General features: G+C 34.5%; 1 protein-coding gene across 14 annotated transcripts in view; it reads right to left on the bottom strand.

The window, feature by feature from the left end:
* Positions 1-14,653, bottom strand: part of CCDC91 (coiled-coil domain containing 91) — a 353,160-nt gene that overhangs the window by 294,061 nt on the left and 44,446 nt on the right. For 4 of the 14 annotated variants that reach the window (XM_058743220.1, XM_058743218.1, XM_058743227.1 and 1 more), the window contains one exon: positions 7,826-7,889. The exons of 9 other annotated variants lie outside the window; for them this stretch is intronic. In XM_058743220.1, the coding sequence (XP_058599203.1) occupies positions 7,826-7,889 (64 nt within the window). Of the gene's footprint in view, positions 1-7,825; positions 7,890-14,653 lie in introns of those variants that run through there. One more of the 14 variants, XM_058743236.1, reaches the window with a different exon arrangement.

A 14,653-nucleotide genomic window follows, 5' to 3' on the forward strand; every position in this document is an offset into this window, starting at 1 on the left:
AGAAAAAGAGGTATGTCCAATTTATGGTATAAATACAATTTACGTCACTCTTTTTTATAGAGGGTGACAACAATTATAAGACAAACAAGGAAAGGAAGGAGAAAGGAAGAAATAAATGACTTAAGAGACAAATAAATCAACAAAGCTAGACCAAGAAATGACCCAGATGACAAGAACTTAAAAAAAAAAAAGCAACTGTGCATAATATAAGAATATAATGCAAAGTTAGAAAACATATGTAAATGGATATCAACAGATAGATGGAAACTACCAAAAAAAAAAAAAAAAAAAAAAGGAAAATGTAAATGCTGATAATTAAAAACACACTATCAGAGCGGGAAATTCGTTTTGGGCTTATCATGACTCTACAGAATAAGGGGAAAAAAATCAGTAAACTTCAAAATAAATAAAAAGAAATTACCCAAATTAAAATACATACAAACACACAGTGACATTAAGCTTATAAATGTAATTTTATACTGTCACTCATGGTATCTATATTATATATAAAAGAATACAACCAAACAGAAACACTCTTCCACAGAAAACTGTCTCTACCTAATATATATTTATATAAAATAAGGGAAATAAGTTAATGACTACAAAAAAATATTAATTTCTATGAATTATGTAACAGAATAAAAGTACATAAGAAATTTAATGAGTCATAACTAATAACAATGTTTTAAAAGTCACTGGAAATACCACTCTGCCTATAAAGAGAAGGATCTCTTAAAATTATAGTGGATTTAACATCTGAAAGTAATTCTTCTTGACACCATCAGGAAAACAGGTGCCAGCACCAAACAATCACAAGGAAAGGAAGAGTATTTCCATTCCTGCTTTATTCAAAAAATAATTCAACAACATTATTAATTACATTCATTTGACAGAGTAAATCAACTTTCTTTGACCTAGATATTCTCAGATCTAACAAAACATAACACATGCTCAAATGTTGGCTGATCTTAATAAAAGTGTATTATTTCGAAGAGCAAAGTACAACAAAGCCTAATGAAATAAATTATTTCTAATGACCATTTTAGATATTCTTCCCTGAGTCTTCATTGATCATCAAAAAAGACCACAGTGTGTCACTGAAATGAAATGATACTCAGAAGATCTGATTTTCCTTTATCATTAGAGATGATAAAGGATACTATATTTAAAATCAATAGTAAATTTTACCAACATATGTACATAAATTACTAGCATTAGTACCAAAGAAGAAAACAGTTACTTGCAACCATTAAATTTATTTTAAAATGACCTAGTCCACTTAAAACCAACTCACACTGTTGTCTAAAATGTCTTTTACCAGACACCAAATGGGATTTGCATCCTGCCAAAAGATTAAAACTCAAATTCGTATGTTACTGTACTTTGTTTTCCTCCTTTTTTTTTTTTAATGCTATGAAGCACTATAACTCAAACTGAACGGTAGAACAGGAGCTGAACTGATAAATTAGAACTTTACAGTAGCCATTACTATAATGATGTTGCTGCCAGCATTCTATCCTTCATCAGTTTTACTCTCTCCAGATGTTTCATATTCATTTATAATTTGAATCAGTTAAATATAGACCCATGTGTTCTTCCACAGACTTCAATGCTGACATCCACCAGAAATATTCTCAGGCCTTTAAAAATAAAAATGTCATCAATTGTATATACCATTTAAGCCTGTATCAGATGTAAAATGGCCACACAATCTATGGCATGCCTTGAATGAGGTCCATGATGGCTCTGACTACTAGTATGTGACAGAAATGACACTGTACCATTTTCTAGGCTTAGACCTTAAGAAATTGATGGCTTTCACTTCCTGTACTTTGGAAAACTTGCTCTGGATGATGCTTCTCCACAGAAGAAATTTTACTATCCTAAGACTACTATGTTGTAAAGTAACCCAAAATAGCCATGTGGAGAGACCACATCAAGAGAAAAACACCTAATGAATCTCCCACTCTTCCAGAAATGGCAGCCTCAGTGCTAGAGGACACAACAGTACACAGCCATCAAAATCCTTCCCAAATTCCCGACCCACAAAATTGTGAGCAAAATAAAATAGTTGTTTAAGCAACTAAGTTTTGGGAGTTCTGTACTAAACGACAGATAACAAACCAAAACTACAATTTCATTTTATGTACAAATAAACTCACTATGACAATAGGGAAGACAGCAGACTACCTGTTTATAGTATAATAATGAAACTTTTAGAGACTTTTAAATTATCAACTTAGTATCTACAGTACAAATTTCTTTGTCTTCCATTAAGTAACTCATAAATTAATCATGAAAGAAACATATATGCCCCATTACTTTTGATTCTTACTGTGTGAAGGAAAGTGTCAAGGCTACTAAGACATGACCCTATACCTATCCTCCCATGAGTTGACTATACACTAGTAAGAATCAGTTGTTTTGCTCTAAACATATTTAATCCAATTTATTTGCTAATATAATTATATGATTAAATATTTTAAAATCTATAAGAACTGGAAGTCATCATTTCCCTGAGTAAGTTGAACATTTCATAACAATTTGATAAAGTCTAGTTGCTTTTTAAAAAAATATTTTCAAGAAGTAAGACTAAAAAATTTAGAACAGTAACCACTGGGACTATTTTTCAACTGTCTCATCATACCTAAAAGGAAAATGAAACTAGATATTGAAGATAATGGTGTAGATGTGATTTAAGAAAGGCCATGATGAATTTCAATCAGGAGACCTATGTTCATAGAAAAGATGTAGGCTTAATATCAAAACACTGGGTTATAAATATATACTATGTTTTAAGGTATATACATAACATTTTTATGACTAACCACTCTAGCCAAAAAAAAATTTTATAAGCAATATCCAATCGAGTTGGATAAAGGAGATTGTAATATAAGCTCTTTTTGTTCTTTAAATATTTATTTATTTTTGAGAAAAAGACAGAGACAGAGTGCAAGCAGGGAGGGGCAGAGAGAGAGGGAGACACAGAATCTGAAGCAGGCTCCAGGCTCTGAGCTGTCAGCACAGAGCGATACAGGGCTCAAACTCAGGAGCCTTCAAGCCCTGTGATCATGACCTGAGCCGAAGTTGGCCACTTAACCAACTGAGCCACCCAGGCACCCCTATGCTTTTTTTCTTTTTTCCCTATGTTCTTTCTAGAAAACGTTGTTGTTTTTTTTAATTAAGAAATAAGGATGAAGTTTCAGTTTTGCAAGATGAAAACAGATCTGTGGACGGATGGCGGTGATAACACAACGTGATTACACTTAATGCCACTGAACTGTATACTTTAAAATGGTGAAGACAGTAAATTTTATGTTATGTGTCAGACTAAAGCAACAGACTTAATAATAAAAAAAAAATCAAAAACATGTTGGGTGACAAGCCAGTCACCAAGAGTACATATTGTGTAATTCCATTTATATGAAGTTCAATAACAGGTAAAACTAACCTATGTAAAAGAAATCAGAAGAGTGGATCAGAGGATGGGGTAAAATGGTCTATAGAGAGAGCATAAGGTCAATGAAAGAACTTTCTGGGAAAATGGAAATGTTTCCTATCTTGATAGGAGTATACAGTACACAGTTATATATATGTCAAACACAATGAATTCTACACCCCCTATCTGTACATTTCACAAAATATGCAAATTCCACATTAGTTTTTTAAATGGGGAGGTGGGGAGCAGAAAAAGACTGAAGAAGTTAGTCTAGAAATTAATTCATGAGAATTATCCTCTGAAACAATATATGTAATGGTATTTTTTAGCCACCAGAATTATTAACCAGAACAGCTTATTGAAAGGTAAATTGCCAGCTGGTAACAGAGAAGGATACGCTACAATTTCTGACTCGTCAACCATAAGGGTTTTAAAGGTAAATAAAACATCACCATCTTGATTACTTAAACTAAAACAAGATATCTAGAAGGACTAAAAGACTTTTAACTTCCCAGAGACTAGCCCTGTTTTCCCATCTGCCTAATCCTCACCCCCTCCAATTCAAGCCAATCCAATTTAACTCAACTGCCCGCTACACTTACCTGTGTAAATTATGTGAGGAGCTAAGTGTAACAGAATACAAAGATGAATATATAGTAAACTCAATCCTCAAGGCATTTATAATCAAATAGATGGCACTGCACAAGAAGGTAATAACTACAAGGAAAGACTTTGTGGTACCTGCCATATTCCAATTGAAACCTGTCCACTTTAGACCACTAATTTGAAAGGTGAATTTTTTTTCTTTTTAAGGAAAGGCAAACAGCAATGAGTGGCTCATGCTGCACATTTATCCCCTACTCCTCCCTTTTTATTACCAGTGAAGGAAAAATCCCATAGTATCTCTGCTTCCAAGACATTTGAGAATGCAAATACAAAGGGTTTCCTGTAGTCTTTACAAGATAGAAAAGTACTGCGTGTTATACGAAGTGATGAATCACTAAACACTACACCTGAAACCAATTTTACCATATATGTTAACTAATTAGAATTTAAATAAAAACTTGAAATCAAGAAAACAAAAGAAAGTTCATGGCTACAATTCTGAGTGGATGAGTAAAACTCTTCACCATATTTCTAATAAAAGATACTCAGTTTGACTCAAACCATTGACCATCAATGTTCCTGGCAATGTATGAGTAATCAGATTTTAGACTTTTCTGGAGTGAATTATTCTGCTTTAAAAACCGAACCTCTAAAATTAGAATTATGAAGTGACAGAAAACATCACAATCTGAATTCTACTTACACAAAACCACACAGTTTTCTATGCCAAATTCCTAATTTACAGCTGGGAAAATCACCATTGAAGATAGCTGAGCCTAAATCAGATTCACTCAACATAAAACCAGATGTAGACCTCAAATTACATGTGACATCTCCAGCCACTCATATAAATAAGAATAATGCAAGCTGAAAGACAATAAATTCACCTAGACTCTTGTAAACCGGCCATTCTACTAGCAGCACAATATTCCTTTCCTAAAATTCTCAAATAAATTAGAAGAAAGGAAGAAAACATATATATCTTCATTGAAGTATAATTATAAATGTGAAACTACTAACTTCAATTCTTCTAGGACAATTCCTTGAAGCAAAACAAGATATTCTAGATCTTGAAATACACCTGTTATTTTAAAAATATAAAGAAAAAACCCACCAGACTTTTAGGATACCAAGTCTTACACGTCACCTCAGAACTCCTCCCCAAACAACGTGTCACAAGTGGACAGAAACAAACTGTACAAGATATTTCTTTAGTTGTTTGCTTCATCAGCTATTGATTTCCCCACCATAAATTAGCAAAACCAATGTAACTCAACAGGAGTCTGCCTGTAAGTATAAAATCCCTTTATATTATTTGGCTTCAAAAGTTTGTACCCTATGGAAAATCCATTTGAAATTTTACCTGGCATATACATGCTAAAATATTTTGTTTGTCATTTGAAGCCACACCAGATTCCAACCCACAGAGATAAGATTTCCAATTTATTTCTCACAACCCACTATTCAAAACCCAAACTTACAATACAGAAAGGCATTGCTAAAATTCTGTAGTAGTAATAGTAGTAGTAGTAAAGCCAATTAATTACCATAGATCTCTATTTTTAGGGAATTTCTTAAAGCTTCTAATATCCATAATATATAGCAGTTCAATATCTAAATTAAGTACTTAGTACTTAATTAAGTACTTAAGTACTTAGCCACTTAAGTGGCTTAGTCAGTTGAGTGTCTGACTCTTGATCCCAGGGTCATGGGATCGAGCCCCACATCAGGCTCTATGCTGAGCATGGAGCCTGCTTGAAATTCTTTCTCTCTTCCTCTGACCCTCTCCCCTGCTCTCATGAGCACTCACATTCTCTCTAAAATAAAGTAAATAAATTTAAAAAAAATAAAAATATACTCAAATATATGAGGCTCACCTTGGAACTCTAACGTAAGAGTTCTTTCTAGGTTAGAAATCAAACCTAACTTAGCTCAAGCACTATAAATTGAATAAATAATAACATGATTTCTTAAAAAGAACATGGTATCAAATACTACAATTATTGTACAGTTTATTAAAAATATACATCATATTAATTTATAGAAATTAGACTCTCATGCTTCCTTATAGACACCTATTCCATGCGACTTCAAAAATTAAGCTTGTTGGGGTGCCTGGGTGGCTCAGTCAGGTAAGACACAGATTCTTGATTTCAGCTCAGGTCACGATTTCACAGTTTCGTGAGTTTGAGCCCTACATAGGACTCTACGCACTGACCACGCGAAACCTGCTTGGGATTCTCCCTCTCTCCCTCTCTCTTCCCCTCTCCCACTCATGCTCTCTCTGTCTCTCTTAAAATAAATAAACTAAAAAAATTAAGATTGTTACAAAACATCACATAGTGCTGATATGCTACAAACTGCATCATTTCAGAAACATCAAAATCTGGTATCCAGTTTTTCCCATAATGGTAAATACCACCAATGAATCAGTATTATGTCCACCCGCCACTATTCAAAATGCAAACCATGCAGCTGCAACTGTCATATTGGATCAAAGTTTTTAATACTACCAAAAAACAATAGGCAAAACTATCACTCAAAATATTTGGAAGATGAAACAATGTGAGTTAAAGTCTTCTCCATTACGCAGAGACATCTGAAAACTCTCTTTGTTTTAACTTAAAAAATGCTTCCTAAAATACACTGGTCAATTTGCCTGTCTTAGAAAATAAAGTACAGAGAATCATCACATTACATGTATCCTTTACACATGAATGGCTGTTCAGGGAGTAGAATGGATATATTCAAAGAATGAACTGAGACTTTCATTTTCTCTTTCCACCTTTCACCCTCACCACTACCATGTACTGTTGAAATAATACATGTTGTTAAAGACTTATTTCAGAGAAGAATGAAGAGATATTGAAAAAAACTACAAAAGTTTAGCCTTCATAAAAAGTCAACAAAGAAATGATAGCTATCTTCAAATGTATTAAAACAGAACTCTTAGATAACAAAATGAAAACCCCTTGTGCTATAAGGCACACATAGTAAGTGGCATCTCTTAATTTTGCCAACCCAACACCCTTCCCTCCAAGCTTCTCCTAGCCATAATGGTGGGCAATTTGCTCAAACTGAACTAAATAAAATAAAACAACTAATAATTAGTCCTAAGGATAGGAAACTATAGCTCAATCAATCAATCTTTCCTTGGGATGTTTCCAACTAGATATAGAAGGGAGAAAGTCCCTTCCCTTTCTGTTCACAAACTCTCTTTATCTACTAAGTTATGAACTCCACCACCTTATCTTACTTCCTCAGCATGCACGTTCAGTCCCACTTTAAAAATTTTGCCTAAGCTATTCCCTGGAATGCTCTTCTTCATGATATTTACAAAGCTAGTTATTTCTTTTGATTCAGATCTCAGCTTTAACATTCCCTCTGGACAAAGGCTTTCTTAAGCAGTCACTTAATCACTGTCACATCATCTTACTTTAATTCTCTACATAGCACTTATCACTTAAATATACTTCTTTTTAATACTCATTGCTGTATCTTCAATACCTTGAATAGTGCCTGGCACAGACTATATTCTCCATTCGGAATTTGTTCAATAAACAAATGAAAGCTGTAAAGGCTCAAGCCCAAAGCTAGCAACCATGGCCCTAGCCCCAGAGAGAAGCTGGTCTGAAAGAGTGAAGCAATTAAGAAGAAAAACAAAGCAAATCTCCTGAAGGTATATGAATCTTTTCAGTCATCCCAAAGACCAGCTCCAACCCTACCCATAACAGAGTCTGATTACGTAGATCAGACGTCTTTAAGATGGTGTGCACATACCACCCTGAGGAGGAGCAGGAGACAAGCAAGACGATCCATCAGAATGTGAGAAGAAATACTCCATCTAAAATAAAATACACGTATTTTATATTATCTTTGGCGAAGTACTATATTTGTGTCTGTTTTATAACGTACGTATGACTATAGTCATACACACATGCATACACACACACACAATGAGTAGATAAACACACCCATATTGGACGTATACCTGATACCTGATAGAGGTAAATAATCAAAAAAGTCTGGAGAATATCAATGTCAAACTTGTTTTTCTTAGGCTGGAGTGTTTCAGGTTTATTTCATTTCTAACCAAGAGATTTCTGAAACATACTTAAAACATATTTGGTGTAGGGGCGCCTGGGTGGCTCAGTCGGTTAAGCATCCGACTTCGGCTCAGGTCATGATCTCGCGGTCCGTGGGTTCGAGCCCCGCATCAGGCTCTGTGCTGACAGCTCAGAGCCTGGAGCCTGTTTCAGATTCTGTGTCTCCCTCTCTCTCTGACCCTCCCCCGTTCATGCTCTGTCTCCCTCTTTCTCAAAAATAAATAAACGTTAAAAAACAATAAAAATAAAAATAAAACTTATTTGGTGCTCAAATATTTGCACAATGCTGAATGCACAGACTAATGATGGCTCCAGAGAACAGACAAATGAAAGCCAAAAGCAAAGAGATTTAAAATCTACATAAAATTAAAATTCTAAAATTTAGACCCGGCTAAAAGTAATCACCACCTCTCCAATTATAAATGTGCCACTACAGGGTGGGTTCAAGTAGAAGCCTGCTGACCATTAGTAAAGGATACTTAGACATGATTTCAGCACTTGCAAGGCAGTCTATGTAACAAATTTAACTGAGTGATATTAAATGCTGGCAATATAATGATAAGTTTACTCCTTTCCCCTTGGAGGTCACAATTTAACAAAGACAAACTTGCAAACATATATTAGTATACATTAGATATCTATACACATGGTATAGTGACAGGAATAGGAAAAGGTGATGATTAACTCTGCATGGTGGGAATATTTAAGTTGAATATTGAGATATGCAAAAGCCACTTTTTCCTGTTAGTCAAGAAAGATAAAAACACTTCTGACAAAGGAACATGTGAGAAAGGACAGGTATAAAAAGCACATAGTATGGCAAACCCAAAATACAACGAGTAATATGAAACTGTTGAATGACAAGGTGCCCATGGCAGAAGAATATCTACAAATGAAGCTGCTGGATAAGTAGGTAGGAGCCAAATTGTGAAAGGTCATTCTAAGGAGTTGGAGTCATAAAACAATAAAAATAACTATCTTGTACAGTGTACTACTTTGTATCAGACACATACCTAAACTCTTTAGATATGCTACCACTTTTAATCCTCAGAAGATGTCTATCATTATCTATCTACACTTTCTAAAAAAGAAAACTTAGGCTAGAGAAAGACCAAGTAATTTGCCTAAAATCACAGTTAAATTAGAGTCAGAGACAGAACTCACTGAAGGATTCTGAGAAGGGATGTAAGTATTCTGAATAAGTGACATGTATTTTAGAAAAGGGTCTATGAAGCAATGTGGATAAAGAGGTGGAAGTAATAGGTTAGTTTTAGGGAAATGAAAGACATAAATATAATCCAAATAAAAGCTACTAATGGGGGTTGTAAAAGGGAAAGGAAAACTAAAAGATTCCACTGGTTTCTAGCTTGAGAAAGCAGGTAGAAAAGAAAGTTTAGGTAGGACAATGAGGCATAAAATGAAAGAGATGAGGTATAAAATGATTAGTATGAGTCTAGGCAATATGGTCACATTTAAAGTTTCAAAACAAAACCAAAACCAAAAACAAAAACAAAAGCCAGCGGAATACAGTCCAATAGGGAGTTAACTAGAAAGAGCTCTTTCTAAAACAGAAGTGAAAATTGCCAAGATAAACATATTTAGAAAGCATCAATATAAATACAGTAATTAAAAAATTAGGCCAAATAAAGTAGAAAATAAATATCCACAAGTCCATATTGATATAAATGACAAAAGGAAGGAGGGAGGGAAGGAGGGAGGGAGGGAGGGAGGGAGGGAAGGAGGAAGGAAGGAAGGAAGGAAGGAAGGAAGGAAGGAAGGAAGGAAGGAGGAAGGAAGGAAGGAAGGAAGGAAGGAAGGAAGGAAGGAAGGAAGGAAGGAAGGAAGGAAAAATTTTCCATGCAGAAAAATTCCAATTAATTTATACAGATACTCTATATTCAAGAAGGAGGAACTCCCCACTCCTTAAGTATGGCCTGAACACACCGACTTCATTCCAAAGAATACATATGGAAAGGAGGGGAAAGAAGAAATGTAAAGCAGAGAAGCCTGACAAAAACCATCTCAGCCAAATGATTCAAGTCAACATTAGCAATGATTAAGTCACGTTGATAGTATGTACCCTTGATATGACATGATCAAATGACATTTTACATACATGGTCTCCTCCCAAAAACCTATAACTTCATTCCAAATGTGAGTAAAACATCAGACCAACCTCAACTGATTGAAGGGCAATCTATAAAACACCAGACCAGTACTACTCAAAACTGTCAAGGTCATCAAAAGCAAGTTAAGTTTAAAAAATCATCACACCCAAGAAGAACCTAAGTATACATAACAACTAAATGTAATATGATATCGTGCTTTATGGGAATCTGGAATAGAGAAAAGAAGGTAGATAAAAACTATGGAAATCTGAAAAAAGTCATGTACTTTAATTAGTAATTGTGTATAAACATTGGTTCATTAATTTTAACAAATGTACCATACTAATATATCAATAATAGGAAAAACTGTGAATGGGGTATATAAGAACTCTCTGTACTGAGTTCATAATTTTTTATAAATCTAAAATTATTCTAAACAATAAAAGGGTTTTTTTTTTTTAATTAGGCCAAAAACAACAACAACAACAACATAGAAAACCATTACTACTCAAGGGATAGGTCGAATAAAGTAAGTTAGTAAAAGAAATTTAAAAGAGATGATCATGAATATACAAAGACAGAATGATACCCTAGAAATAATAAGGAAGAACTGTACAAGAATAGAAACAGGCTTAATAGAGGTCAAAGAAGATAAGGAATGAACAGAAACTACTGGATTTAGGGAGTCAGTGGTTTAAAAGGAAAAGTTCAGTGGAGCTAAAAGATGAAAGGTAAACCACAATGGGTTATGATGCCTTCAGAGCCCTGATTTTATAATTCTCTCAGTCACAAATCTCTTCAGAGATTCTTCTAGTTTCAAATCTATTGAAAGTCTCCCCTATTCCTTGAATTCACATCAATTTAGTAGCCAAAATCTCTTATTGAATCATCTTTCACAGTGTAAAATAAAGTATTAGGAGATGCATCAGATAGCATACTTTTTATCCAGAAGTAACAGAAATTCCAAAAGCAAACGAGCTTAAACAATAAGGAAATGTATAACCATTGTCAAATATAAGAGGAAGCACACAGATACAGCAGGCTCTAAGCACTACAAGTCAAAGCTTCAGGAACTCTCTGTAAACTCCCCTGGCTGAGTGCCTGTGTGGAACTTTACCAACAGGCTGGAAACAAAGTGATCGAGATATTCTGAGATTGTGATCTGCCCATCTTTGAACCTGTCACTAGCAAAGAAAGGGAATTTCCATGTTTCACTTAGACTCTCAATCCTGGATCGAGGAAAGAAGACCCCTTTTTCTGAGTCATGTGAAGAAGGGTTAGATGCCTGAAGAAAATAGGTTCAGTTAGAAAGACAGGAAAGAAATAATGCTAAATAGGCTATCAATAAATGCTAAATAGGAAGTTCTTATTTGCATGTTTTCATAGCCTTGGAAAATTTTAAAAATTACTTTAATACAATGAAGAATAGGCTTAAACAAATAAAGGCCAAACAATTTCCTTCCTCAAATAACCAAATGATAACCTCAAAGACAATACTGTTTTTATAGGACAAGAGGAAAATGTGGTATGAATTTGTAAGCTTTCATCACTCAAACTTATATCACAAAAATAAAATGTATTAGAGTATTTTAAAACCAGAATGTTATCACATTTTACACTAAATTGTTATTTTATTAGGGATAAGATAGTAAGAGATTCCAAGGGAGTGGAAAGAGCACTGGATGTGGGGTCAGGGCTCTAGGCGCTTAGACCTAATGCTTCCATTAAATTGCAGATTATCTCAGTCACGGAATCTATCTAGATTTCAGTTTCGTCCTCTGATAAATCAGAAAATTCAGAGAAGGGGTTCTTCAGGTTTTCTTTCTGTTTACTTCCTAATTATAAATAGTATTCACTTAATAACTAAAAAATTTATGTGGACTATTTAACATTGTAATTCTGAGCTAGCCAAATCCTAAAGACACCTTTCATGCCTACAAGCTGAGACACAAAAGCTTCACTTTGAAAAACTTCACTACAAAACTTCATTTTCATGAAAACCCTCACTGTGGCCAGAAATATAAATAGCATGATGTTACAACTTTCTGAAATAACTCAAGAATTTAATTCAATTTCTCTTTAAAACCAAATTCATTATTAAAAGGTTGCAGCATACCTACAGAAGCAAACCCTCACTGCTGGACAGGAGAACGGAAAATGACAAAAACTCAACCACTTTGAAATTCAATTAAAGACAAGATTTCTAACCACTAAGCCTAAATGAGGAAGAAGATGAAAAGCAAAACACAATAAGAAAGCTGGAATTCAAGTCATAAACAGAAAGGGAAATTTCTATACAGAGAATGAAAGAAGGGGTGGAAACACCCCAAAGTAAAACCAGCCTATAGGCCTAGAAGAAATTAAATCTATATATCTCATGAACTGCTCTTAAAGACTATTAATTTACACAAAATTGATAGAAATAATTTACAAAATCAGGTTGGTGACAGAAACAGGAGAGGAAACCATTACTCTGCCCTTTGGGAATTTCAAATTAATGGATTTTGGCAAACCAGACACAAATCATATGGGATGACTGGATAAAACCTTATGATTTTAGCCAAATGTATTATGACCTGGAGTTGGTTCTTCTCAAGATTATTAATAATGAAAAATACTTACATGGGATACACATGATTGCCAGGAAAAAAAAATGCTCTTCTTTGAAAGTTTTTAAAACAACAAACTACCCACAGAAACCACATGGGCACAAAATGAAACAAATCTGGTCACTGCTTTGTGGAGCATTTAAGCACTCCCCAAGTGAAAAACTCAGCTTTACGCTCTCTTTTTGGGACGAGCAGAACATCCATGAAAATACCTGACTTGTAGATACCAAGGAAACAATACAGACATACCTCTACTGGCCTGAGTTTCAAGAAAAATAATTTTCTCCAAGAACCTGATGGTTTTAAGAGACTATCTACTTGTTTTAAAAAGACATATCTTTTCCTCATGGTAAGAATCTAAAAAAAGCCTAAAAACTTGTACCCAACGTTTATAGCAGCACTTTCAACAATAGCCAAATTATGGAAAGAGCCTAAATGTTCATCAACTGATGAATGGATAAAGAAATTGTGGTTTATATACATAATGGAATACTACATGGCAATGAGAAAGAATGAAATATGGCCTTTGTAGCAATGTGGATGGAACTGGAGAGTGTTATGCTAAGTGAAATAAGTCACACAGAGAAAGACAGATACCATATATTTTCACTCTTATGTGGACCCTGAGAAACTTAACAGAAGACCATGGGGGAGGGGAAGAAAAGGAAAAAAAAAGTTAGAGAGGGAGGGAGCCAAACCATAAGAGACTCTTAAAAACTGAGAATAAACTGAGGGTGGATGGGGGGTGGGAGGGAGGGGAAAGTGTGTGATGGGCATTGAGGAGGGCACCTGTTGGGATGAACACTGGGTGTTGTATGGAAACCAATTTGACAATAAATTTCATATAAAAAAAAAGAAAACAGCAATAAATGCAAAAGGAAAAAATAAATAAAGCCTAAAAACTCTTAAAATTAAATAAAAGAAAATGAACTCTCACTCAAAGTGCTTAACATTATAATATTAATAACCTACTGTAATTATCAATTTAAATACCAAAACTCCCTACTATCAGTAGCAGTATCATTAATACATGAGGATTACTCAATTTATCAAATTGTATAATAATACCCTAGTGAAATGGTATACTAAAGAGGTGACTTTCAAAGGAGGAAAGAATAAATATAGAGGGAGAAATCTTGTCCAGAACGCAAGCAAAAGAAAAAAGTAGATGAGTAACATAAAGTTGCACTGGAACACGAGAAGGTAGGCTGTGTACATTTAATAGGTACAGTCTCAGAAAAAGGAGGCCAAATGAAACCAGAGTCAAACACAAGCTAGCACACAACAAAGTCTAGGGTAAAATGCAAAGGCTACATAAACATTTCATTTATGTATATAAATATCATATAGATACCAGATACATTAACTAAAAATAGAAATTTTATCTTGACAGTCAGCATCACAAAAACATCTACCTATTTTAGTATTTTTTTTTTTTTTGAGACAGAGAGCATGCGAGCCAGGGAGGGGCAGAGAGGGAGGGAGACGGAGAATCCTAAGTGGACCCTGCACTGACAGCATAGAGCCGAGGGTGGAGCTCGAACTCACAAATCAAAACACGAGATCATGACCTGAGCCAAGCCAGATGCTTAACTGACTGAGCCACCCAGGTGCCCCAACATCCACCTATTTTAAAAAGTGAATTAAAAAAAAAAACCTTTTTTACCATGGCCTGTATCATATTGCCCCTATAAGACATAAAAAGAACACAATATAGACCCAACAGCATGCAGAGCTACAAGTTTACATATATCTGCACACATACCCACTATGCTTTCCATTTCC

This window comes from Neofelis nebulosa, chromosome 8 (assembly GCF_028018385.1).
Source record: "Neofelis nebulosa isolate mNeoNeb1 chromosome 8, mNeoNeb1.pri, whole genome shotgun sequence".
In the NCBI taxonomy this organism is placed as follows: domain Eukaryota; kingdom Metazoa; phylum Chordata; class Mammalia; order Carnivora; family Felidae; genus Neofelis; species Neofelis nebulosa.